A 24320-nucleotide genomic window follows, 5' to 3' on the forward strand; every position below is an offset into this window, starting at 1 on the left:
CAGGATCTGTTCAAACACTTGCCACTTACCAGACCCAGAACCTCTAACTCCCCTTTCTCTCAGAATCCACCCCTAGGAATCAGGCAGGTGCTGGCCCCTTTTCCAGGCTCCAAATGCAAACACTCTTCATTCTTTCCTCCCTTTCCCCAGCCAGTGAGGTTAATCACCTATCCTTCTAAGGCAGGCTCTTAGCAAGGGTGGGGGGAAGAACACGGGACGGGACTTTAGCTCCAAAGGGAAGATTCCCCAAGTGATTCACCGGTACCCTCACCCACCCTTCTTGTACCAGGTGGGAGTGGAGGCTTTATTTATAATGATTCAAGGTGATTACTGACATTCTCTCAGTATAGAAAAATAAATTTAATCTGTGATGGGTGTCCTCCCTTAATGGTGTCTATCAGATAATGTTATTGTGAGGGTAAAATGAGGTGGTGTCATGAAAGTTTAAAGAGCCATAGAAATGTTATCATTATTATTCTGCCATTTCCTGTTTAAATCCCTTCAAAGACCGCTCTTTTGGCTTAGCATAAGTGACCCAACCCAGCTTTTCTTCCAGCCTCATTTTTTATTGCTCCATCTCTTTCACTGTCCCCATCAGTCTTTCTTACACTTGTCAAGGCTTTTCCTCCCTCTCTGGACTTCTACAAATACCATGTTTTTGTAGAAAGTGGCTTTTGCTTCTCTTTGCCTTCCTAAAGCCTGTATCAGTGTCTCCTCTTAACAGATCTTCCCTGAAATTCTAATACAAACTAAATTGCCCATTCTGTGGGCATTCAGAGCGCCTGGTTCTTTTCCTTTTCAGCCCATACGTGGTGTAAAAGACATACAGGAAGTGGTGATCACTTATTTAATTTCTTTTCTGTACTCTAGCACCCAGGCCAGTGAGCGTGTCGGCTCCGTTTACTCTAAAAAGTTGAATTATTACATTACTTGGTTCTCAGAGCCCATCCTGCTTTACTCTGTTACTCTTGCAGGTGAGAATATCTGCTAAATCATAGGCAGAGTTGAAAGATAAGAAGCTGAGGTTGGCTTTCTTCCATCTTCCTTAAAGGAAATTTTGCAGTTTTATACCAGTAAATAATCAGCCTCTTTTTCAAGTCATCACTGTTACTGTGTTCAAACAATGGCATCATGGAAGTCTGTCTTTGCGAAAGAACAATAAATCATGTACATGTTGATCATTGAGAAGGGAGGCTTTGTATTGTAGAAGAAACTAAAATTTGTGGTTTTTCTTCAACTTATTAAATCTGGTAACATCATCATTAGTTAAACATAATGGCGACCCCTAGTGGATATTCTGTACAACTGACCAAAATATCAGGAACCCTCAAACTAACAGTCATTGTGTAATAATCAGCGAGTTATCTTTTTCTTTGGATCTCAAGCATGTTCACACTTGAATTTATTTATTTATTTTTAAAGATTTTATTTATTTATTTGAGAAAGAATGAGAGACAACACGAGAGGGAAGAGGGTCAGAGGGAGAAGCCGACTCGCCGCTTAGCAGGGAGCCCGATGTGGAACTCAATCTGTGGGACTCGATCCCGGGACTCCAGGATCATGACCTGAGCCGAAGGCAGTTGCTTAACCAACTGAGCCACCCAGGCGCCCTCACACTTGAATTTGGAAGTTCTGAAGAAGACTTGATTTGTGAGGTCCACAGCTCTTGTTCTAGCATGTACCTGAATTTACTCTTTTTTAAAATTACTTTGATTTATTCAGAACTCTTTCTGTAAACAAAAGAATGAAATAGTAAAGAACTACAGAGTACCTCATCATTAGTTAAGGGATTTTATGTCCTGTTTGGTCCTTATAAGTGCATATAAGTAGTTTTTAACATTTATAGTTGTAATCACCTTATGGACATGATATTTTGTGTTCTTTCATCACTTGACATTATTTCATTTAGACTATTTCACATGTTGCTGCTGAGTCAACATATTTTTCATTTTTTTTGCGGTGTGTAATACCTTATTATATTGATACATGTAGTGAATTCTATCTTTGCTTTTAGTTTCTTACTATGATAGTGAAACTGTACACATCTTATTCAAAGTATAGAAATCTCTATTTTCAGGCCCCAAGTAATTCCTGAGATCTGTTGGAGTGTGAAACCCTGGGCAAGGAATGATTCATGTTAGAGCAGCATCTTGCCTGCCCCGCTGACATTGGATGTACAGTTAAATAATGCCCTGCTGTGCTCCCATGTCCCCTGACCCTCCCTCTTCTCTTTGAGGAGACTTGAGGTACATTGTTTCCTGACCCCTTCCATGACAAATTGTTGCCCTGGCAAGTAAGCTAAGGTAGAAATAGACTTCCACAGTTCTTTTAATCCAGCCAGGACATTGTTTCCTCCCTCTCACCTTCAAATTTGTATTGATTTGTCAATTACTTTTGGAAAAGGAGGCAACTGATTTTAGAAGATTGGAAAATCCTGCTTGTAGAGTCCTAATTTATCTAAAGAAGCTAAAAACTGAATATTATTTCAACTTCTTTTGGTCAGAATCTATTCTATATGGTATGACCTTTGAATTAAGACGATCCAATATCATTTTTATTTTCTTCTTTACACTTAACTATTTCCTTGATGTTCTGTAATGAACATATATTTATGTTTTGAAAAAGGTAACTTTTCTAAATTATAGCATCCCAGTAAAGCCTATGAAAAAATATATAAAACATTCATAATCTCATCCCCTAGAGATAATTGCTATTAACATTTTACTGTATTTGCTTCCAGTTTTTTCAATGCACATATAAAATATACTTGTATTATATTTTAAAAGATAAACTAATTCATGGAAATAAAAATTTATAAAATTCATGTAAATTGGAGACTGATTATTTACATTCAAAAGGATTATCTACAGGGGTGCCTGGCTGGTACAGTCATGTGACTCTTGATCTTAGGGTCATGAGTTCAAGCCCCATGTTGGATGTAGAGATTACTTAAAAAAGAAGGATTATCTACAGTTCCATTATTAAACTCCCCTGTTAAAGTGATTCAATTCCAAAGAATTCATTTTACTCTTTTTGCTTTCTTGCTTTCTTTCTTTCGCTTCTTTTGAACTTGAAGCAGGTGTATTGCAAATTGATTGATTGATTGATTGGTGTATTGCAAATTTAAGCCAAGGTTGTTCTGTCAGACATTGTGCTTTGTGGGCAACCGAGGAATACTCACTGAACAAACTTGTCAGCCACTTATCGAAACTGCAAATTGACCTTCTGGTTTCACTTCTGACAAGCTACTACAAAATGATTTGTCATGGTTTTAGACCCAAAAGGGACCTGGTCTGCTTGGATGACTAAATTCCTGAGAGAACTGAGATAAACATAGCAGACCATCATAGTAATGTTGCTTGGTGAATAGAGTGTTGTGAGACCTTCCCCTCCCCCCCCCCGCCCCGTACCAGCTCAGTAGATCTCTTGCTAAGTGTCATCTGACTCTCAGTTCTCATCAGATGTCTGTTTGATCTCTGATAACGCTTAGATAATCCTGAGTAGAAATATTCATTCTCTTGCATTTTTCCTCAAACAAATGTATCAACTCCCACTTCCCTATCACTGCTCTGTCATTTCTTTGAAACAATTTCTATTCTTTGACCTATATTATCTTCTTTCTCCTAAGTAATTACATTGAAGAATACAAAGTAAAAGCGTAAGTGAGAGGAATGGTAAAAAATACATAAACCTTTGGTGTCCCTCCTTTGTGAAATGAGAATCTGTGTTCATGTTTTCATCCTTTGGATTATTACCTATGTAATTCAGAAGCTCCGTGTTTCTTAGCAGGGTGGTTTGGTCTGCCCTACTTATTTAATTTAAAAAGTAATCAGTGATGGGTAATTCAGATATAGGTTCACTGTTAACACCTTCCCCCACAAAGTAATACAAAGCTAGTGTTTTAAACAGTGCTCTAAGTTAAACCATTTTCTCTGTGCATATTTACAGGCAGAGTAGCGCATGTGTACTAATCTGATTTCCTTCCTGTATAGATCATCTGACAATATAAATAAAAATAGCCCCTTTCTATATTTTGTTCTCTATTTAAAGTTAATTGGAATATGCTTTAAATGATTTCTCTAATGAAAGGCTGAAAATTTTATTTGGAGGGGCTTTTTGCCGAATCTTGTACATGAAGGCAGTTGATTTTTTTTTTTTAAAGGGACTATTATCTAGCCGCTGACTGTAAATCCTGAAGCATTTAGATGTTCCTAAACTATATTGTTAATTCTGATTGCTTTCCTCCTAATAGTTTTGGGAGAATTTTCATACCCTTTTCTGGTTGAGAACCAGTGGAGTTAGACAGATCTGGGTTTGAATCCTGGCTCTGCCATCCCCTGGCTGTGTGACTTTGCATAAAATAATTCATGTCTCTGATCTCTTTTCTGTAATAAGTTGATAGTGTTACTGCTGACTTTGTAGGATAGTGGTGAGGAATAAATAACGTGAAAACTTCTGAATGCACAGTGCCTAGCACAAAACAAACCTTATTTTTTTATTTTCAGAGAGAGCAAGCAGTGGGGGTGGGGGTTTAGAGGGAGAGGGAGAGAGAGACTCTTAAGCAGGCTCCATGCCCAGCGTGGAGCCTGATGTGGGGCTCAGTGTGTGACCCTGAGCCAAAATCAAGGATCGGACACTTAACCGACTGAGCCACTAGCTTTTGTTATTATAGACCAAGAGTTGGTAAGCTCTTTCTGTGAAGGGTGAGATAGTAGATATTTCAGGCTTTGAGGATCATCAGTATCTGTTCCAGTTTCTCAGTGCTGCCGTGACAGAGTGAATGAAAGCACCCCTAGGCAGTACATAAACAGATGAGCATGGCTATGTTCTGATGAAACTAGTTAGAAAAATAAAAAGAAATAGGCTATAGTTTGTTAACTCCTTTGTAAACTAAGAAATGAAACAAGGTATGAAAATATTAAGAATTCAGTATAGCTCTTCTGTGAAATGTATTATCAAAAGAATTTAGGTTGATTAAAAACTTCAATTTACAGGGGCCCTTGGGTGGTGCAGTTGGTTGAACTCCCAACTCTTTTTTTTTTTTTTAAGATTTTATTTATTTCAGAGAGAGAGAGAGCATGAGTTGGGGTGGGGGGGGTAGAGGGAGAAACAGATTCCCCCCTGAGCAGGGAGCCCAATATGGGGCCTGATCCCAGGGCCCCAGGATCATGACCTGAGCCGAAGGCAGACGCTTAACAACTGAGCCACCCAGGTTCCCCTAAGCACCCAACTCTTGGTTTCGGCTCCAGTCATGATCTCAGGGTCCTGGGATTGAGCCCTGTGTCAGGCTCTGTGCTCTGTGCAGAGTTTGCTTGAGATTCTCTGTCCCTCTTCCCCTGCCCCTCCCGCTTGTGTGTGCGCACTCTCTCTCTCTTTCTAAAATAAATAAATCTTAAAAAAAAAACCTTCAATTTACAATCCCAGACATTACATTTCAAAATATCAGTGTTAAAATATGTTCTGCTCTACTAATATATTTTATGTTAAAATTTTCAGCTGCCAGGAACCATCAAAAATAAACATTTCTAGATCCATAAAAGCACTTTAGTGGAGAGCATCCTAAAATATATTCTTCTTGCTTTCTTAAAAACAGTATATGAAAAATAATCTAACCATTAAAAAAATAAAAACCTTTTAAATTCTGTTTTAAGATTTTGTGGGCCAGGAATTTGAGCAGGGCTCGGTTGGGTGATTTTCATGCTCCACATGGTGCCACTGAGGGTCACTAAGTGCTTTTCACCTGGTTCATGGGCTGGTCTAGAAGGTTCAAGATGGTTTTGCTCGTATGTCTGGTGCCTTGGCAGGGGCAGGTAGAGGACTGGGCTCAGCTGGGACTGTCACCAAGAGCTCTTATAGATGGCCTCTCTAGCATGCTAACCCTTTTTAAAAGATGATATGACATTGTCATGATGAGTCTCAGTTCCTATAGTACTGTGATGCCTTCAGCCTGCATAAGGTATGTGGGACTATTGCTTATACTCCCCAGACCACTGTGCTTTCAGTCTGCTTTTTTACTTCTTGACTTTAGAAGCTGATTCTCACCTGTGATCTGGAGCAGTATATTCGCTGGATAAGTGATGTCTTACTGTAGTGGGCACTTAATTTCCTATGTGTGAGATCCTTGCTGGGCACAATTAAGTGCTATTTAAGAAATTTAAAATATGCCATAGAAAAAGAAAATCCTGCAATATGTGACAACGCGGATGAATCTGGAGGATATGATGCTGAGTGAAATAGGCCAGTCACAGAAGGACAAATGCTATATGATTCCATTTTTATGAGGAATCTAAAACAGTCATACTCAGAAAGAGAGTAGAATGGTGATTGCTGAGGGGGGAGGGGGAGCTGAAGAGCAGGGGAGCTGGGGGGGGATGGGGAATTGCTACTCAGTGGGTAAAAAGTTTTAGTTATGGGGAAGTCATCAGAGAGGGAGACAAACCATGAGAGACTCTTAACCATAGGAAACAAACTGAGGGTTGCTAGAGGGGAGATAGTGGGGGTATGGGGTAACTGGGTGATGGGTATTAAGGAGGGCATGTGATGGGATGAGCACTTGGGTGTTATACGCAATGATGAATTATTGAACTCTACACCTGAAACTCATGCTTGGAGTTTACAGTACTGTATTATACACTTATAAATTTATTAAAAGCGTATGTCTTATGTTAAAAGGTCTTGCTATAACTTTAAAAAATATAACTTAGGAACTCACACCATTTGAGGAAAAAAAAGGCAGTATAATACCAGAACTTAAAGTGTTTTTCTTCTGATTATTTTACCTGCTTATTTCCCCATTCTCTGTATTCCTTATAAGACAGTAAATGTTGAGAGGGCAGAGAATGGGGACAGGCCAGGTACTGGAAAGGGACAAGATCAGTAGTGTCTCCAGTTGAAAGGGGCTGTTAGACTTGACTTGAAGCTGTTTGCATAATAAACACCGTAATTTTGCTTAAATGACATGTTTATTTGGAGTACCTAATGGTGGCGGGAGGCTAAAGCTCTCCATACTTTCTTTGTACCATTATGCAGGATTAGGAGGTCATATACAGCGCCCCCCCCCATTAATTCTTAGAATCTCTGGAATGGCCTTTTCACTTTACATTTAGCTTCTTGCTATTTCTCTCCCATCACCTATTGACAATTACGACTCTAAGTATATTTTTTAGCCTGGATGTCTTTGCATCATTTTTATGTATGTACATTGATGCTCTCTAATCATTTATTATAGATGGGGTAATAGTACCTACCTGAGTGTTGTGGGAATGCCATAAAGTGCTCAGAAAACTTTAGTTGTTATTATCGTCAGATAACCGTATTCCAAACTTCCTTTTTTAGAAACTGATTCAGCAGTACAGAAAGAACATAGAAACCAGACACCTGCTCCGTCTGCAGCTCAAACTTCTGCTCCTTCTAAGTACCACCGAACTCGGTCTGGGGGAGCCAGGGATGAACGATACCGATCAGGTGAGAAGGAACTGGAAGCTACCGGCAGAGGAGTTTTTAGTGACTGTAGGATGAACTGTGTCTCCTGAAAGCTTTTAATGTTTGTTTTTTTCCCATTGAACGGCCAGCAGGTCTATATTAGTTCATTCATTAGTCATTTATTGAGTATCTATTATGTGCCAGGTGTGGTAGATACTCAATATTTGCTGGGGCTACAGCAGCAAATACAACGTTTCTGCACTCAAGGGCAGAAGGGGAGCCGGACAGGTACAAAGGCAACACGAATAAATAAATAAGAAGAGTGGGGGGCTAAGGTCACATAGGGTGGTCCTGGGAGAGCTCCGTGGACTGTCGGAAGAGGCATATCCTTCCGTGTTTGCCAGAGCCGTAGATCAAGTCTTCTTACTAATGGAGCTGGAACAAAAACTCACAGTGAAATTTCAAATTAGTCAACTCTTAAACTTTCTTTCTTCTGACCCAAAAGGTCTCCCGAAGAAGGGAAAAGGCAACAGGCTGTGGCCGGCAGCGGGAACGTGCCCCTGCCATATCATGGCCAGGACTGATGAGCAGAGCACCAAATCCTGGCCCCTCAGGAGAACCTGTGGCATGGCAAGCCCCTCCTGTGCCCACCCGTTGTCCACTGTGCTAAGGCAGTCTCTGCAGCCCATTCACTGCCTTACAAAGTAGCAGAATTGAGCCATCCAACTAATTGCAGTGCTCTTTTACTTTCTTCAGATTTTTGACTCCTGTACCAGCCAACCTTTAATCTTTCCTTGAATTGGAAAACAGAGTGTATATCACATCCTTTCAGAAACTGCTTTAGAGAAAATGAGGAAAAGGACATGGTTGCAGGGTTGTGTCAGACCGTTTGTGAGCTGATTTTATTAGATATGTATTTTTATGCACTGAAAGGAAGGAATGAGAAGCGTTCCATCAAAAAAATAGAAATTCCACACCACACCAGAATTTTCCCTTATACCTAACCTGGTCTTGAGTAATCAGGGGAGGCTTTCTCAGAGAATTAGACATCTAAATGGTGTCATGGCAGACAGACATTAGGGAGATAGCATCAGGGTGTAGACCTGAAAGGGGTTCATTATGACTGGAACTTAGAATGCAAGGACCCAGAAATAGGTGGGAGATGAGTCTAGAAAGATCACCAGGGATGAGATCTTGAGGAATCTTGAATACCATTGAAGGATTTCAGCAGAGCAGTTACATAGATTTGTGTTTGTTCTAGAGGTTTGCTCCAGCTGCAGACTGCATGTTCTGCCATTCCTGCGTCCCCGTGCCTGGCACAGGGCCAAACATATATAAGGGCTAAATAGATATTTTGGAGAAAAGAAAGAATAAAAGTAATTATTAGTTAAGAAATGGATTAGAGGGAGGTACAGCTGGATGTGGAAAAACCTCTCAGGAGCTCCTCTTTGTTGCCAAGACCCAAGCCCGATTTCCCAGGCACCTTTTAAGGTTGGGGCCCAGGTTCAGCAGCAGTGGGTTCTGACCAGTCCAGAAGGGTTTGGGCCTCTAAACTCTCACCCCTGGCCTTCTGGGAGTTTTGTGGGTCCTCTCACCCTCCCCCCCTTTTTTTGGTTTGTTTTACGGCATATAATAAAAGGATTAGTAAGGAACCAAAAAGGTGATTCTCTATCCTATGCCCAAGCTGATCACATACAGAAAAAGGCTATAGTGACCTTTAGTGTAAAATTTTGGCCTTCATCAACTAACACCTAACCGTCATCTCCAGCCCCTGTTCTTTTATACCAGTTCTTTCAGATCTACCCCAAATGTTGGAAATTGTAGTCTATGAATCAAATACTGGTTAGCAGACTGTGGAGTCTCTTAGTTAGGTGCAGGGGTTTTGAGGGTTTAAGAGTAGGGTTTTGGATATTTGTCTACAGGGACTTTTTCTTTTGAGGTAGCAGCAAGCAGGCCAGAGAGAAGGTAAAGTAGGGAAGAAAAGCTGATTTAAAAACCCTGAAGATATTGAAAGCTATGAGACTACTGCAATACTGTCATGAGGGGGTACATGAAAGAGGAGGCATCCAAGCATGGATTTTAGGTGAAAATCACATTTTTCAGTATATTAGGACTTAGCCAAATTGCAAAGGAAAACTCAACAAATTGTGGCTTCCTTTTTTTTTTTTTTTAAGATTTTATTTATTTGTCAGAGAGAGAGAGAAAGCACAGCAGGGGGAGTGGCAGGCAGAGGGAGAAGCAGGCTCACCGAGCTCAGAGCCTTTTGTGGGGCTCGATCCCAGGACCCTGGGATCATTTTCCTGAGCCGAAGGCAGACGCTTAATGACTGAGCCACCCAGGCGCCCCTTATGAATAAGAAGAAATCAACAGTCGCGGCAGAAGTAGAGCAAATAAATGGTAGAAATTGTTGGAAGTTGAACTTCACCTCTTTGTGACAGTGGCGTGAGAACATAGGGTGTGTTTAGCAAAAATCACAAGCATTCAGAATAAACTGGTGGGTACACAGAAAGGATTTAATGATGTTAGTGAGTGTAACTGGAAAATCCTTTCTTATTTGGTGGAGGCTTATTAATACCTATGACATTTCAACTGATCATAATCAAATCTAAGTAGACTTTGGTATTTCATGTTTCGGACATGGTATAAAGAGTTTATATTTATTCAGAGTTATATCTGACCTGATTCTGTTCTTTGCACTTAGCCAAAGTGCAAAAGGTTAGTACCTTTTTTCCCTGCATATCAAGGCATGATACACCTTTCTACACCTGTGTTAGGGTCACAGGTGTAGAAAATAGACAGTTGGTACCTGAGATGGATAATGATCTTATGGGGTTAGTCATTCTGACAACTCCTTTAAAATTAAATTTTTGAGCAATTAGCTACCTCAAACAAAACAACAAAAACAAAAAAAGGACTTGTAAAGTATTTTATCACCTTTTCAGCTCAGACAGTAGTGCTGGAAAATGATACCCAGGTTTCATGTGCTTCTGGCAGAGATGTCCAAAGTCAGCCGTGTCTGGGAACTGAAATTCAGAAGTGACGACTTTATCAAAGATCAGGATGAATTGTATGCTGATGAATGAGTCAAAGCCAGTTACGAGAGCTGCCTGTTTTTATCAATAAGAGGCTTTGCTAATATAGTAACTGTGAACATTTCCTTTTGACACTGATGTATGGGCCAGAGCTTATCATGTTAGAAAATAGATGGGTGGTTTGATTTGTTCTGTGGCCTGATGCTAGAATCCTTATGGTAAAGAAGAACATGCTCTGTAATTGTTAATTATCCAAATGTCACGGGCCTTGTAAAGCTTGATTATTGTGAATAATTCCGTTTTTAGCAGGTTTGCTATTACATGTTTCATATCTCAGGCAAAAATACTGGAAATGTGTTTTTAATTAATAACTGTAAGCATTTGATTTGCTGTTGTTGAGGAAGTGCTTTTTCTCAGTATAAGCAGTTAATCATTTGTTTTCCATGACAGCTAAGAACCATAATTTTATCTAATATAAGAAGGACACTTTTTACATTTTAACATGTCTGAAATCAAGATATGTTTTATATAGGATAGCATCATAGATTCAATAAAATATGGTATTCTTGATTCAACTAAGTAAACCTCAGGGACACTAAAATAGTATAATAAATATAAATGCAGTGTAATATTATTTCAGAGCCATAAGTAAGTTGGTACTGTGGTCTTAATACCTTAAAAGGTATTCAGTATTTTATTTATAATACTTTATTAAAGTATTTTACTTTGAAATACTTTAAAAGGCAATACTTTAAAACTTTAAATATTCATACATTTTTTACCCAGAAACTCCACTTCTAGGAATTTATTTTATACAAATACCTACATATGTACACAAAGATATATATGCAAATATCATTGTTGTAATATCATTCATAATAAAACAATGGTTAAATAATTTGTAACAGATTGTATGAAAGTTGATTTTCAAATTCTGTGAAGGCTCACAGAAAAGCAATGAGGTAGATTTTTTTGTGCAGATAGGGAGAGATGTACTGTGTGTGTGTGTGTGTGTGTATCTATATATATTTTAAGATTTATTTATTCATTTTAGAGAGAGAGGTGGGATTAGTTCTGAGAAGAGCTGGATCTGGGGAAAATTTTCACTTCAGCATTCTATGTGCTTACATCTTTTTTTTTTTAATTTTTAAAGATTTTATTTATTTATTTGACAGAGAGAGAGAGAGCTAGCACAAGTAGGGGGAGCAGCAGAGGGAGAGGGAGAAGCAGGCTCTCTGCTGAGCAGGGAGCCCGATACAGGACTCGATTTCAGGCCCCTGGGATCGTGACCTGAGCCGAAGGCAAATGCTTAACTGACTGAGCCACTCAAGTGCCCCTGCTTACATCTTTTTCCAATATGTATATTAATTTTTTTCCAGTTTTTTTAATTATGGTAAAATACAAAATACATATAAAATGTATTTATATTATTTTTAAACAAAAAAATAGCAGATAGTTTTTTTCCTTTTACTGAGGTATAATTGACGTATTATATTAGGTCAGGTGTACAACACAATGATTCGGTATTGTAAAATGATCACCACAATAAGTCCACCAGCACACATAGTTACAAAAATTTTTTTTTCTTGGGGTGAGGACTCAAGATTTATTCTCTTAGGGGCGCCTGAGTGGCTCAGTTGGTTAAGCATCTGATTCTTGATTTTGATTCAGGTCGTGCTCTCAGGACTGTGGGATTGAGCCCTGTGTTGGGCTCTGTGCTCAGTGGGGAGTCTGCTTGAGATTCTCTCTCTGTCCCTCTGTCCCTCTCCCTGCTCTCTCTTCCTAAATAAATTTTTTTAAAAAAAGATTTAATCTCTCAGCAACTTTCAAATGTACAATACAGTATTACTAACTGTAGCCACGATGCTGTACATTTCATCCCCGGGACTTAATTATTTTATAACTGGGAGTTTGTAAAAGATAGTTTTAAAATGATAGCCCTGGATAAATGATTTAAAGGCTTAAGTCAGTTACTGTTCGTAATGATTTTTACTCTAAGTATGGATTCTTCCAACTTAATACTGGGAGCTAAATGGAACAATAACTCCCTCTGTCACCCTAATTGAGAACTTTATTTCTCTGTCCAAATCTGATCGCTGACATGGTGGCATTTGCTAAGGTAGCTGCCACGGATACACCAGGACCATTTTATTTCTATATTAACATGCTTCCCTGTGCCAAGGAAAGTAAATGGAGTTTATTTCAGTTCAGCAAGAATTTACTGTAGACCTCCTATGAGTTGAGCACAATTTAGATGCTAGAGAAACACAGACAGAAGTTCAAGAATCTGTTGTTAAACACAGGAACCCTTTATACAAGGTAGAGGCAGCATAGACGAGGGGGTGACAGGAAAAGGAGCCTGGGAACTGGGCACTGTCAAGGGCAGGCTTCGTGGAGGTGTTGAAGGACTAGTAGCTGTTTGCTATCTAGATATTCCAGGCTAAAGACACATTATCTGTATAGGGGAATGTGAAATGCAAAGTAAATTTCACTTAAATTTAAACTAAATTAAAATTTCACTCTCCTTCCCACTAGCCCACGGTGTGGTGCCGAAATTAATGTGATATCCTAATGTTCCAGAACTTAATAGTTGCTGCCTCTACCATAATTAAAAATGTTGAAGTGGTTCGTACCTTAGCAATTGGTAAAAATGGCGTGACTACTTGATGGCTTGCAGGTAACTCTTAACTGTACTTCTCTGTTTACTGACTCAACCTGCCCATGCGTCTGTCTGCCTCTCAGTCTGTCCATTATCTACCTACTTGTCTATCTGTCCATCTATCCATCCATTCATCCATCCTAACAGGTAAGGGCACTTAGACTCTGTTCTGCCCCATAGATGTACTTAAGCCCATCTATGGCACTTACGCATCATGTCTTAACCACTTCATAAAAACAAGCCAAAAATAGGAGCAGCTACTTTAAAACTGTAAAATAACATTTTTCTATGTTATGTTTTCGGTGTTATCCGTAGATGTAGGGAAATGGACACTCTCTCTGTTTTCAGTGTTATCCGTAGATGTAGGGAAATGGACACTCTCATACCTTGTTGGTAGAAGTGTTACTAATGAGATTGGATCTTTTGAATATGCTTATTGACCCTTTATGTTTCTTCTGTAAACTACCTGTCCAATACGTAAGCCTGTTGTATTAAGGTTAAGCTGTTCATCTTTTAAAAAATTTATTTGCAAGATTTTTTTTAATCTTAACGGTGCTAACATTTAAATTGTACTAGAGGTATTAATGCAAATAGACAAGAGAAATCAACTAGAGGTATAAGAATTAGGAAAGAAAAAGTATAACTGTATTTGTACTTGATATGATGTTTATTTAGAAAACCAAGAGAGTCAATGGCAAAATTAATCTAATGAAATAACTCAGGTAGCAAGATACAAAATTAGTACAGAAATCAGTGGCCTTCTTATATGCAACCAATAACCAGTTAAAAGATGTAGTGGTAGAGCAAATTTCATTTACAGAAGCAATAGAAAAGATAAGACCTATTTAGGAAAAACATAAGAAATGTGTAAAGCCTTTGTGAAGGAAACTTTAAAACACCTTGAAAGACACAAAGTAGACATGATAAATGGAAAGCATCCCTTATTCTTTGATAGGATAATTCAGCATGACAAAGATGGCAGGACTCCCTAAATTAGTTTATAAATTTAATCCAGTCCCAGTAACACTATCAAATTTATCTGTGGAGCTAGAAAACATGTTTTTGAAATTCATTTGGGAAAATAAATATGTAAGAATAGCTAGGAAACACTGAGAAAGAAAACCTATGAAGAGTGACTGTACCGACTAGCTATTAAAGCATACTCTAAAGACTCTAAAATAGTGCGGTATGGCACACAAAGTGGCAGACAGACCGTTGAAATAGAATAACAGGTGCAGAAATAGACCAAAGTACCTCTGGGATTTAGTGTATAATAAAGATAGCATTGGGGGCACCTGGGTGGCTCAGTTGTTAAGCGTCTGCCTTTGGCTCAGGTCATGATCCCGGGGTCCTGGAATCGAGCCCCGCATCGGGCTCCCTGCTCCACAGGAAGCCTGCTTCTCCCTCTCCCACTCCCCTGCTTGTGTTCCCTCTCTCGCTGTGTCTCTCTCTGTCAAATAAATAAATAAAATCTTTAAAAAAAAATAAAGATAGCATTGTAAATCATTGGGTCAGAAATGTGCTTTTTAATAAATTGGTGCTTGGACAGCTGGAACAAACAAATACTGAACCTCTGGTTAGACTTATTTTTCATAGTGATATGGGATAGTAATTTTGAAACTACTTTGTGTATTGTACGATTGAGTGAATGAGTGAATGAATAAAATATATTGAGGATTTTGTGAACCAGGTTTCTTACTGTTAGAGAACAGAGTTACAAATGGAAAAGGGGAAGGTTGAATGAATTCTGTGGTGTTGAAATGGAATTAGAGTTATTAATATGAATTTATGGTTTTTAATACTGATGTAGATATATGTGTGTGAACATTTTCACATTTATATTCCTTTATCCAATGAAAGGGCTTAGAAGAAAGATACCCCAATTGCACTGAGCACTCCTACTTTTAAGATCTTGGTTTCTAAATACCATTCTCCACTAAGAGGAGCCAAGACTCCTTAGAGAGATGTCTAATTCTAGTGCTGGAACAGGGAACATACCTGGAACATCTTAGACCAGAAAACAGTTACTGCTCAAAATGATGGGAATATGTCTAAAGGACATAAGAGCCAGTTTGATTTGGCCTAACTGGTCAAATTTGGGGTAATAGGACCATCAAAATAAGTAATGATAGTAACAGTAGCCATGGAATAAAATGAGAATCGATAGGTCTGTGTTGATAAAAATAAATTGGGGGAGAAAGGGATGCTTTTTCTTATAATAGAAAAACCAACTAATAAATACAGAAGTAATGATGGAGTTATAAAATCAACATTTTGGGGGCACCTGGGTGGCTCAGTCAGTTAAGCATCTGCCTTTGGCTCAGGTCATGATCCCTGGGATGGAGCCCTGAGTCAGGCTCCCTGCTCAGTGAGGAGCCTGCTTCTCTCTTTCCTCCCTGCTCACACTGTCTCTCACTATCTCTCTCTCTCTCTCAAATAAATAATTAAAAAAAATCTTTAAGAGTGCTCGCTTCGGCAGCACATATACTAAAAAAAAAAAAATCTTTAAGAAATAAAATCAACATTTTGTAGCCATTATAATAATAATTGATTCAGCCAAGAATCATCAATGGATTCTGAAATACATGAAAATTTAATGAAATATGTAACAGTTACATCATCTCAAAAGCATTCACCCATAAATTATTTATTAATTACATAAAGGGAAGAATAGTAACTTTGCAATGGATTACTTTAGTAGACACCATCTTAACCAAGTAATCAAAGTTACTATCACCAGTAATGGGGCAGATGCTTCCTGACATAATGTTTCAAGAAGACATTTACTTCTATGGTATTCCTGCCAAAATGCAGGAATATGAGGGATCTAATTATGAGGGATATCAATAAGCCAAAATTAAGGGACATTGTACAATATAATTAGTCTGTACAATAATGTCAAGGTCATAAAAGACAAAGGTTGAGAAATTGTTCCAGACTATAGGATAATAGATGTGACAAGTAAATGTAATGTGTGATTCTATTATTAGGTCTCAGATCAGGAACAAAGGAGGAAAAACTTATTATTGAGACATAGTAGGCTAAGTTGGAATATGGGTTGTGGGTTACATAATAGTTTGTATCAATTTTTAATTTTTGCATTTTGATAAATGTACTGTGGTTATATAAGAGTAAAATCCTTGTTCTTAGGAAATACATCTCAGCAATTTTTGGAATTAATCCTACAGAAACAGGATTAGACATGTACTAAGGTGAAAATATTGAATTATTCTTGCTGTGAATAGTTGCTATGAATAGTAGCAAAACTTTGGAAACAAAGTTGCTTAAATAAATTATGGCACAGACATATAGTGAAATTCTATGCAGCCCTTTAAAATTATAAGTCTATATTTACACACAAAGATATTTCTGGTTATATTAGCGAAGGTTTTGTTGTTGTTGCATGAAACAGGCTAGCTCAGGTTACCTTAAATAGCTGGGGTAAGTCGTAGAAGCAGAGAACAGTTGAGAAATCCCTAGAAAAGGAGAGGCAGCTTTGGGTGTCTCAACCCTGAAGTTTAAGAACTTTCCTTCTTTGTAGGGCATTATCTTTAAAGTGACTCAGTTCTAGGACCTGTGTTTTCTTGATTCAGTTTAAATTCCCCCTACCCTAATAAAAGGATCTGATTGGTCCACCTCTTATAAGGGGCGCCTTTACATAGCACAGACAGGCTTCTAAGGATAGTTCGCATGTCCCCTGACTGGGCCGATTCCTGAGACGAGGAAATTCTTGTGAACTAGGAAGCTACTTCAGTTGTTATCTACCTTCATAGGATTTTGCAGAAGTGTAGAGGGCATTTTATGGTGGGAGTGGAGAATCTCAAGTTCTGTCTAGATATGTTAATTTTGAGACTCCCATTTAGATTTCAAGGGGAGAACTGAATTCTCTTGTGGCCAAAGTGGCAAACAAGTACCGTCAGCCCTTATATTTTTTCTAGATCAGAATCAGCCCTTCTGTTTCTGTGGTGTAGAACTGACGTGTCTCAACCCCTTTCAGATAGTTAAGTAGATCATAAGCGTCTTTTCTTGAAGAATAGTGAGTGTCCTCCAGGCACCTGCACAACACTCATTCCATTCAGCGGTGGGATTCCCTGCCTGGCACAGGTGCGTGTTAGACGCCTTACCCTCTCCCCACCTCTGCCCCCCATCTTGTTTGGTGTCTGAAGCAGTCACATAATCATTCTGGGTTTCTTTTTCCTTCTTTGTAAAATTATCCTTGACTTCTTCTTTTGTCTCCTCTCTTTCATTTTTATTTTTAATTGTTACAAAGTATAAGTAAAAGTCACCTAAACATCCCTTTTTCAACAACTGAGGCAGTGATGGTTCAGCTCACAGAAGTGAACACTTTACGAACCAGGAGCTAATAAATGCAAATGTTTAATCTTTCAGATATCCATACAGAAGCAGTTCAAGCTGCACTGGCAAAGCATAAAGAACAGAAAATGGCTCTGCCCATGCCAACCAAAAGGCGGTCCACATTCGTCCAGTCTCCTGCAGATGCCTGCACACCTCCTGGTAGGTCTGTCAGAACCTCTCTCGGACAGTTACTCCTTTGATGTTCCTGAAATAAGCTCGGCTTTTTCCTTTCTGAGGTAGGAGCTGGAACTCTCATCATCCCAGGTGTATTAAGAGTACACACTGAAGGTGGCAGGTGTCGACAGTCACATTGTAAATGACATAGAAAAAGAGGTCTTAAGAGTAAAGCTATTTTTTCTTAATGTTCTTCTGAATTTCCAGCATTTCCTTGATGTAACCCCCGAACTCATGTAGCCATAAATAAACACAGGCCAAAGCTTAGGGCCTAAAAAAATCCTTCTGTGGTTTAATAGCTATTTTCGTTGACATCTAAAATATGACCCATAGTCATACATTTCTTTAACACATTTGTACTCCTATATTAGATGCTTTGTCTCTACAGATAAGTGCACTTGGGACAAAATTTTATGTGTCATTAAAGACGATGTGAGAGTAGTCATGCAAAGTTTTAATTGATCTGAAAAACATATGTAAGTGTGTTTGTGTATGTGTTAATATATTTTGTATACGTTTATGTATTTTTAAGAATCCACTTTTTATAATGGGTTCATGAGATCAGCGAGAACTAAGTGTCTCCACCCCATTCTCATTCCCCAGATTTGGAATCTACCTCTGCTAAAGTAAATTTAGGAGTTTTAACTTGCTATTTGAGAAACAACTGGAACAACTTTAAGTTGTCTTGTCTATTTAGAATCTTTCCCAAAGTTCCTAAAAACTTTAAAATTTTTAAATGAAATCCCAAACAAGATCTCCATGTAGGCCTCTGAGACCACACATAATAAATCTATTTCAGAGTCTCAGTATAGTATCTGTCTACTGTCCTGTTACTGGTAATGAAATCTTTAGGGAAACATTTTTTCCCTGTAGTTTTGGTCTAAAGGACTTACCATATCTTTGGGGAGAAGGTTACATTGTCGTGATTGACTTTGATTCACAGCTCTCAAGTTGAGCTGTTTACACTGATCCTGTTCCCTCGTCTGGGTTCATATTAATAGTTTTCTCCTAGGTTCTGGCTAACTTCTCAGAGCATTTGGTGTGCTGAGGGCTCATTAACTGTGTGTGCTTTTTTTCTTTACATCTGTGGTGTCAATATGTTTGAAAGAGAAATAGCTTTGTGGCTTCAAGTGTTTCTCAAAACCTAACACAGTATACCTCTAGCAGACCTTCACAATAAGACATTTTGTGTCTGTAATGGTGCATACTTCCAGCCCATTCATTCAAAATCTTGGATGGTTTCCCTTCCACATTAGTATAGCACCAATTGGGTCCTGGTGGACAAAGGGGCCTCTCAGTTTAGTAGCTATTCCTTGTTGGCAGATTCTGCTGCAGCGCGGCTGAGGGTTCAATTGTAATAAATGGCAAAGGGTAGGGTGCAACATGACGCGCAGTTCTTAGAAACAATCCTCTCCATAGCTGTATTAAAGAAATGTAGTTTCAGAGTAAATAGTCTGCTCTCATGGCCTCGGGTTAAATGTGAGAGTGCAGCAAAGGATCTTGAGAATGCTCAGAAGGAATGGAAACCTATTTTATCCCCTTACAAAAGTCACTGCCTGAGGGGAATTTACCAACTCCAGAAACAAGTCATGGCTATTCATTGCTGAATGAGACCACAGTCCTTTGGAATTCACTACGGTCCTCTGGATCTCTAAACACTAATGTTCTACTCTGTCTACAGCCTTAAAGATGTGGCATAATGTTCCTGATCACCTTATGTGTCTTGATAATTTCATGATTATAAAGATACGGTCTTCTCTCCTAAGACCTTTATTCAGCAGAGCAGAGTAATAAAAAGGTTTCTATCCATTTATCTTCAGATCCAGGGATCTCTGAATAGCATATGAGAAACCTCGCTGTACTGTCAGGGACGTGAATGTTGTCAAACAGAAGAGGAATTCTCCCATCATGAAGAAATGTCGAGTGCACCCTACAGAGTGATTTCTCACATGGCCCCCACATGGAGCTAGATCTTGATGCTCTCATTCTGCAGTTACGCACATGCCCATGTCTAGCGTGAGGCGGTGTGGAAGAACTGTATCATAAGGCCTCCATCAGTACTTTTCGTTTTAGGGAATGGAATTTGCTCTCCCCATGTTAGGATTCAGATTTCATTCTCTCCACACTTCTGAGAGCCACTGCTGAGAGAGTTGGCTGTCTCCTGTTCCTTTTGCAATTTAATCCGATGTCACTGGCTCCCTCTAACCCAGGGATGGCAGGTAGGGTTTATCTTACATATTTCCTCTGATAGCCCCTGAAACACTGAAGTTCTGAAGAATGCTGAGGCTGCCCTCAAGGTTGGGGAGGTGGAAGAGCATGGACATTAATTATTGCTGGTGATGGGCGGTTTTTTTAAAAAAAGAGGAAGTTCTGGGCAACTACAAAGATGACCTTGCCGTGGCACTCTTTATAGAAAAGTTGTACTACCCTTGCAGAGCAAAACCGGCCTCAGATTTCATAGTAATTTAGTCGTGTTGCCGTTTGTGCGCTGTGTGAGCAGTCACGCCACACCCCACAAAGTGGGTTTGCTGTAAGGTGCACACTGTGCACGTGCTGGCTTGTGGGAGCCCAGCCACCGGGCTTCTTTGGGAGGCATCCAACATATAACTGTTGGAATTGCTGAACCAATGAAATTTTAAAGTTATTTTGGGAAGGATTTAATAAAAGGATTTAAAAAGTAGAATATTCCGGGCGCCTGGGTGGCTCAGTTGGTTGAGCGACTGCCTTCGGCTCAGGTCATGATCCTGGAGTCCTGGGATCAAGTCCCGCATCGGGCTCCCTGCTCAGCAGGGAGTCTGCTTCTCCCTCTGACCCTCTTCCCTCTCGTGCTCTCTCTCTCTCATTCTCTCTCTCTCAAATAAACAAATAAAATCTTTAAAAAAAAAAATTAAAAAAAGTAGAATATTCCATAAATCTTGGCCTTATTCGTAGTATTATATGGAATGGAAAATATGATAAATAGTTGGCATGGGAAATGGCCTTTGTTAATCTGTCATTCACAAATAATAAAATATCAGTCAACCTAAAATTGCTTATTGATAAATGTACACTGATTTCTGTCTTATGGACTGGAAAATTTAAATTCTCCAAGTTGGTAGCAAACTACGGTTCTTTTAGTGCCTGTGGCCTTTTTCAGAGTCTTTTAGACTGCTTGAATTACTGCCATCCAGTTCCCTTTATGTGCTGAAATAATTTACTAATGTCATGAGGCAATTACCTCAGCTCTTTCTTTGTAGGGGTTCTTTGTGTAATGCTGTTTCTCATTCATACAGATAAATACAATGCAAAAACTGCAGCATACATTGTTTTCCCCTCTAAATTTTTTCTCCACCCTTGTGGACTTACCCTGTGCTGCATTCTAAGGGTACTTGGATGACCAAACAGACCACAGAATGACCCCAAAACACAGTAAGCTATTTCAGCTGGCTTGGGTAGAATGAATTTAGACATCTGTCCCACACAGGGCCCTGCTTGAAAGTGACGACAGAAGTAATTCATGGGACCAAACAAGGAGAAATTTACCTCTCTGCATTTCTCTATATGATAGTGATGCCCATGAACAGACTTGGGATATTGTTATATACTTCTAACATACTTTAATAATGCCTTATAGAATTACAGTACATTACAGTACAAAAGGGACTTTCACGTGGCTTTCACAATGGCTGCCCTGCCTCATTTGCTCCTCATAGCCACTCTGACATAGAAAGGGCAGATTTCTGTAGAGATGAGGAAACAAACAGGTTCATAATCACTAAGGGATTCACCCCAGGTCAAACAGCACAATTATGTATCAGACTCAAGTCTTCTTAATTTTGTTTTTTTACTCTACCAAAGTATCATGTTTGGGAGGTCATTTTTACTTAATTGATATTCAGTTTGCTTAGAATAATGGGTATTATTCGAAGAAAATTGAATAGCTGTTGCCTTCTGAGAGCTTATAGCCCCAAACATTCTAGTTAGTTAATATAAACTCGAAAGAGAACACTTGTCTGAATTACCAACTTGGGGAGTTTTCCCCAAATATTCCATTTTTATTCAAAACTGCAAAATAAACAGAATTGGCAAATCAGACCCCTATAAAATGTGCTCTAATTAATAGACTTGGATCATGTTAATAGCATACTTTAATTTTTGGTATGGGTTATGAGCCTTGGTCTGCAGTTGCTTGGGAGACCAGTAAATATTCAGTATTCTTTAAGCCAAAACACCAGAAAAACCCACTCTGTCAGATTGAATTTGTTTATTCCAATGGCTGATTATAAAATTTAAGGTTTCCAGTAAAACTAATTTCATAGTTACCATTTATTGAGTACCCTCTGTTTACTAGTCGAAGGGCTAAGTGCTTAGCATATATTTTTTTCTTTTTTTTTTTTTCTCTCGACAGTCCCCTGTCCCATTTTACAAATGAGAAAACAGGTTTAGAGGAGCTCAGTTACTTGCCCAGATTTCTGTTTCTGTCTGTGTAGTGAGTTAGATAATCTGAAAATTCTCTCCTAGAACAGGGAAAAGAAAACTTCCCTTTAGAAATTCTAGATAGACTATAACCAGTTTCCTTTTAAATACATACAGGAACAAGAGAGGGAGAGAACAGTCACTGAACATCAGAGTGCTGAGATGGTGCTCACTTTCCCTGCCCTGGGGAGCAGGGAGGTAGGAAACAAGGGACCTAAATTTAATTACTATAAGGATAGAAAAGATAAAACCTTGAACCTATATAAGAGGTTAGAGGTTGGGGGCGCCTGGCTGGCTCAGTAGAGCATGTGACTCTTGATCTTGGGGTTTTGAGTTCAAGCCCCACAGTGGGCGTAGAGCTTACTTAAAAAATAATAATAATAAGATGGGAGGTTGGAGTTGAGATCCCTGGAGGGGCTTACATCTTCAGCAGAAGAGTGAACTAGAAAAAATTAACATGCCAGCAAAAGATGTTGTCAAGAAAGCTTGCCTTGTGCCTGGCCTTGAGATAACAGGGGCTCAGACCTTCCCTAAGAATTTGGGGTCAAGTGGGTTCAAGGTTTGAGTGTCACTCTACTGCCTGGTAAGAACTGACTAACATTAAAAAATGGTCTTTGGGCTGATGATAACCTTGGGACACAAAAGAATTTCTGCAAGGATACAACCTCAGCCCAGGAACTCAGGATTCCCAGAGATAAAGATTCACTGAATTTTGTGAGCAAACAGTCCAAAAATAGAAAACACCATGAGAGAGAATCAATAGAAAAAGAACAACAACAGCAAACAGCAAAATTAGACCCTTAACTGATTTGCCCAAGATCTCTCAGTGGCAGAGCTAAGATCAGAATTCAGAGCAATCTGACCTAAAAAGCCCATTCTCTAAACCACTTGGCATATTGCCTCTCCTTCTACCATAGTGTCAAGTAAATATTTTGTGGTAAATCTGGAGCTCCAGCAATTGCTGCATGGTTGACCTAACTTTTCAAATAGGCAGTAAGTTAAAAGAAAAAAAAAAAAATCTCTTTTCTTACCTCAATATAGTTGACCCAGGAGCAACACAGTTTGAACTGTGTGGGTCCACTTTTATGTGGATTTTTTTACAGTACAGTAAATGTACTTCTCTTCCTTATGATTTTCTTAATAACGTTTCTTTTCTCTAGCTTACTTTATTGTAAGAATACGGTAATATATGTTTATATGTAATATATATGTATATATGTAATGTATGTATTATATACAGTATAATACATATACATATAATATATATGTATATAATACATATAATTACATATAATATAATACGTATAATACATGAAATATGTGTTGAAACAAACAAAAAAAAAACAAAAGAAATATGTGTTGACTGTTTATATTACCAGTAAGGCTTCTGGTCAAGAGTAGGCTATTGGTAAAGTTTTGGGTGAGTCAAAAGTTATACGTGGACTTTCCACCATGCATGGGGCCAGTGCATCTAACCCCTGTATTTGTTCAAGGGGCAACAGTATTATTTGTAATATTAATTGATTTTGTGAACTTTTTTTCATAGACATGGGAAAATACCTAGAAAAACAGTGTTTGGAGGTCCCTTATAGGTACAGCGACCCTGGAGTAATTATTGACAGCGAGTACCCCTGCTCAGAAGGGTTCCAATTTGGACAGTCGTGGTCAAGCAATTCATGCCAGTCAGAAGTCATTCAGCAAGTGTCCTACGAGTTGTTTCCTTTTCCTTGTTCTTTGAAGCTCCTGTTTCTTGGCCTAGCTTATGTGGTATATTTGGTAGTCATTGTTAGGATAAGATCTTTCTTTCAGTGAATCTTGACCTAGCTACTGTTCTAAGCTGATGTCTGGGCCTGATTTTGGTGTCAGCTGTCAGAACCCAGTGGCAGGCACTGTCTTTCCAGAAGCGTGTCCAGCTGGTATGGCAGCCCTCTGGCAGTGTAGACGGACTGAGATGTTACCATCCTCTCAGCGAGGTGCCGTTTTCACCCCCATAGATCTTTTTAAATTCGTTCTTCTTGCAGCTTTATTGAATTATAATCCACATGCAATAAACATACTTAAAGTATATGTTTTGCTAAGTTTTGACATAGCGAAACTGTGAAGCCGTCGCCGCAATTAAGAAAATGCACATTATCCATCATCCCCTACCCAAATTTCCTCATAATCCCTTTGTAATCCTACTTCTCTTCCTTCCCACGATCTGCTTTCCGTCACTGTACATT

The 24320-nt window shown here is 38.9% G+C and overlaps 1 protein-coding gene across 4 annotated transcripts in view; it reads left to right on the forward strand.

The window, feature by feature from the left end:
- DIP2B (DIP2 acetate--CoA ligase B (putative)) overlaps positions 1 to 24320 on the forward strand; it is a 215231-nt gene that overhangs the window by 116660 nt on the left and 74251 nt on the right. For all 4 annotated transcript variants that reach the window (XM_028125652.2, XM_028125654.2, XM_028125653.2 and 1 more), the window contains exons 3-4: positions 7336 to 7464; positions 17503 to 17628. In XM_028125652.2, the coding sequence (XP_027981453.1) occupies positions 7336 to 7464; positions 17503 to 17628 (255 nt within the window). The remainder of the gene's footprint in view (positions 1 to 7335; positions 7465 to 17502; positions 17629 to 24320) is intronic.

The sequence above is a fragment of the Eumetopias jubatus genome, unplaced genomic scaffold, assembly GCF_037043125.1.
Source record: "Eumetopias jubatus isolate StellerSeaLion01/CBP00866 unplaced genomic scaffold, mEumJub1_p1.0 scaffold_8, whole genome shotgun sequence".
Taxonomy (NCBI): Eukaryota; Metazoa; Chordata; class Mammalia; order Carnivora; family Otariidae; genus Eumetopias; species Eumetopias jubatus.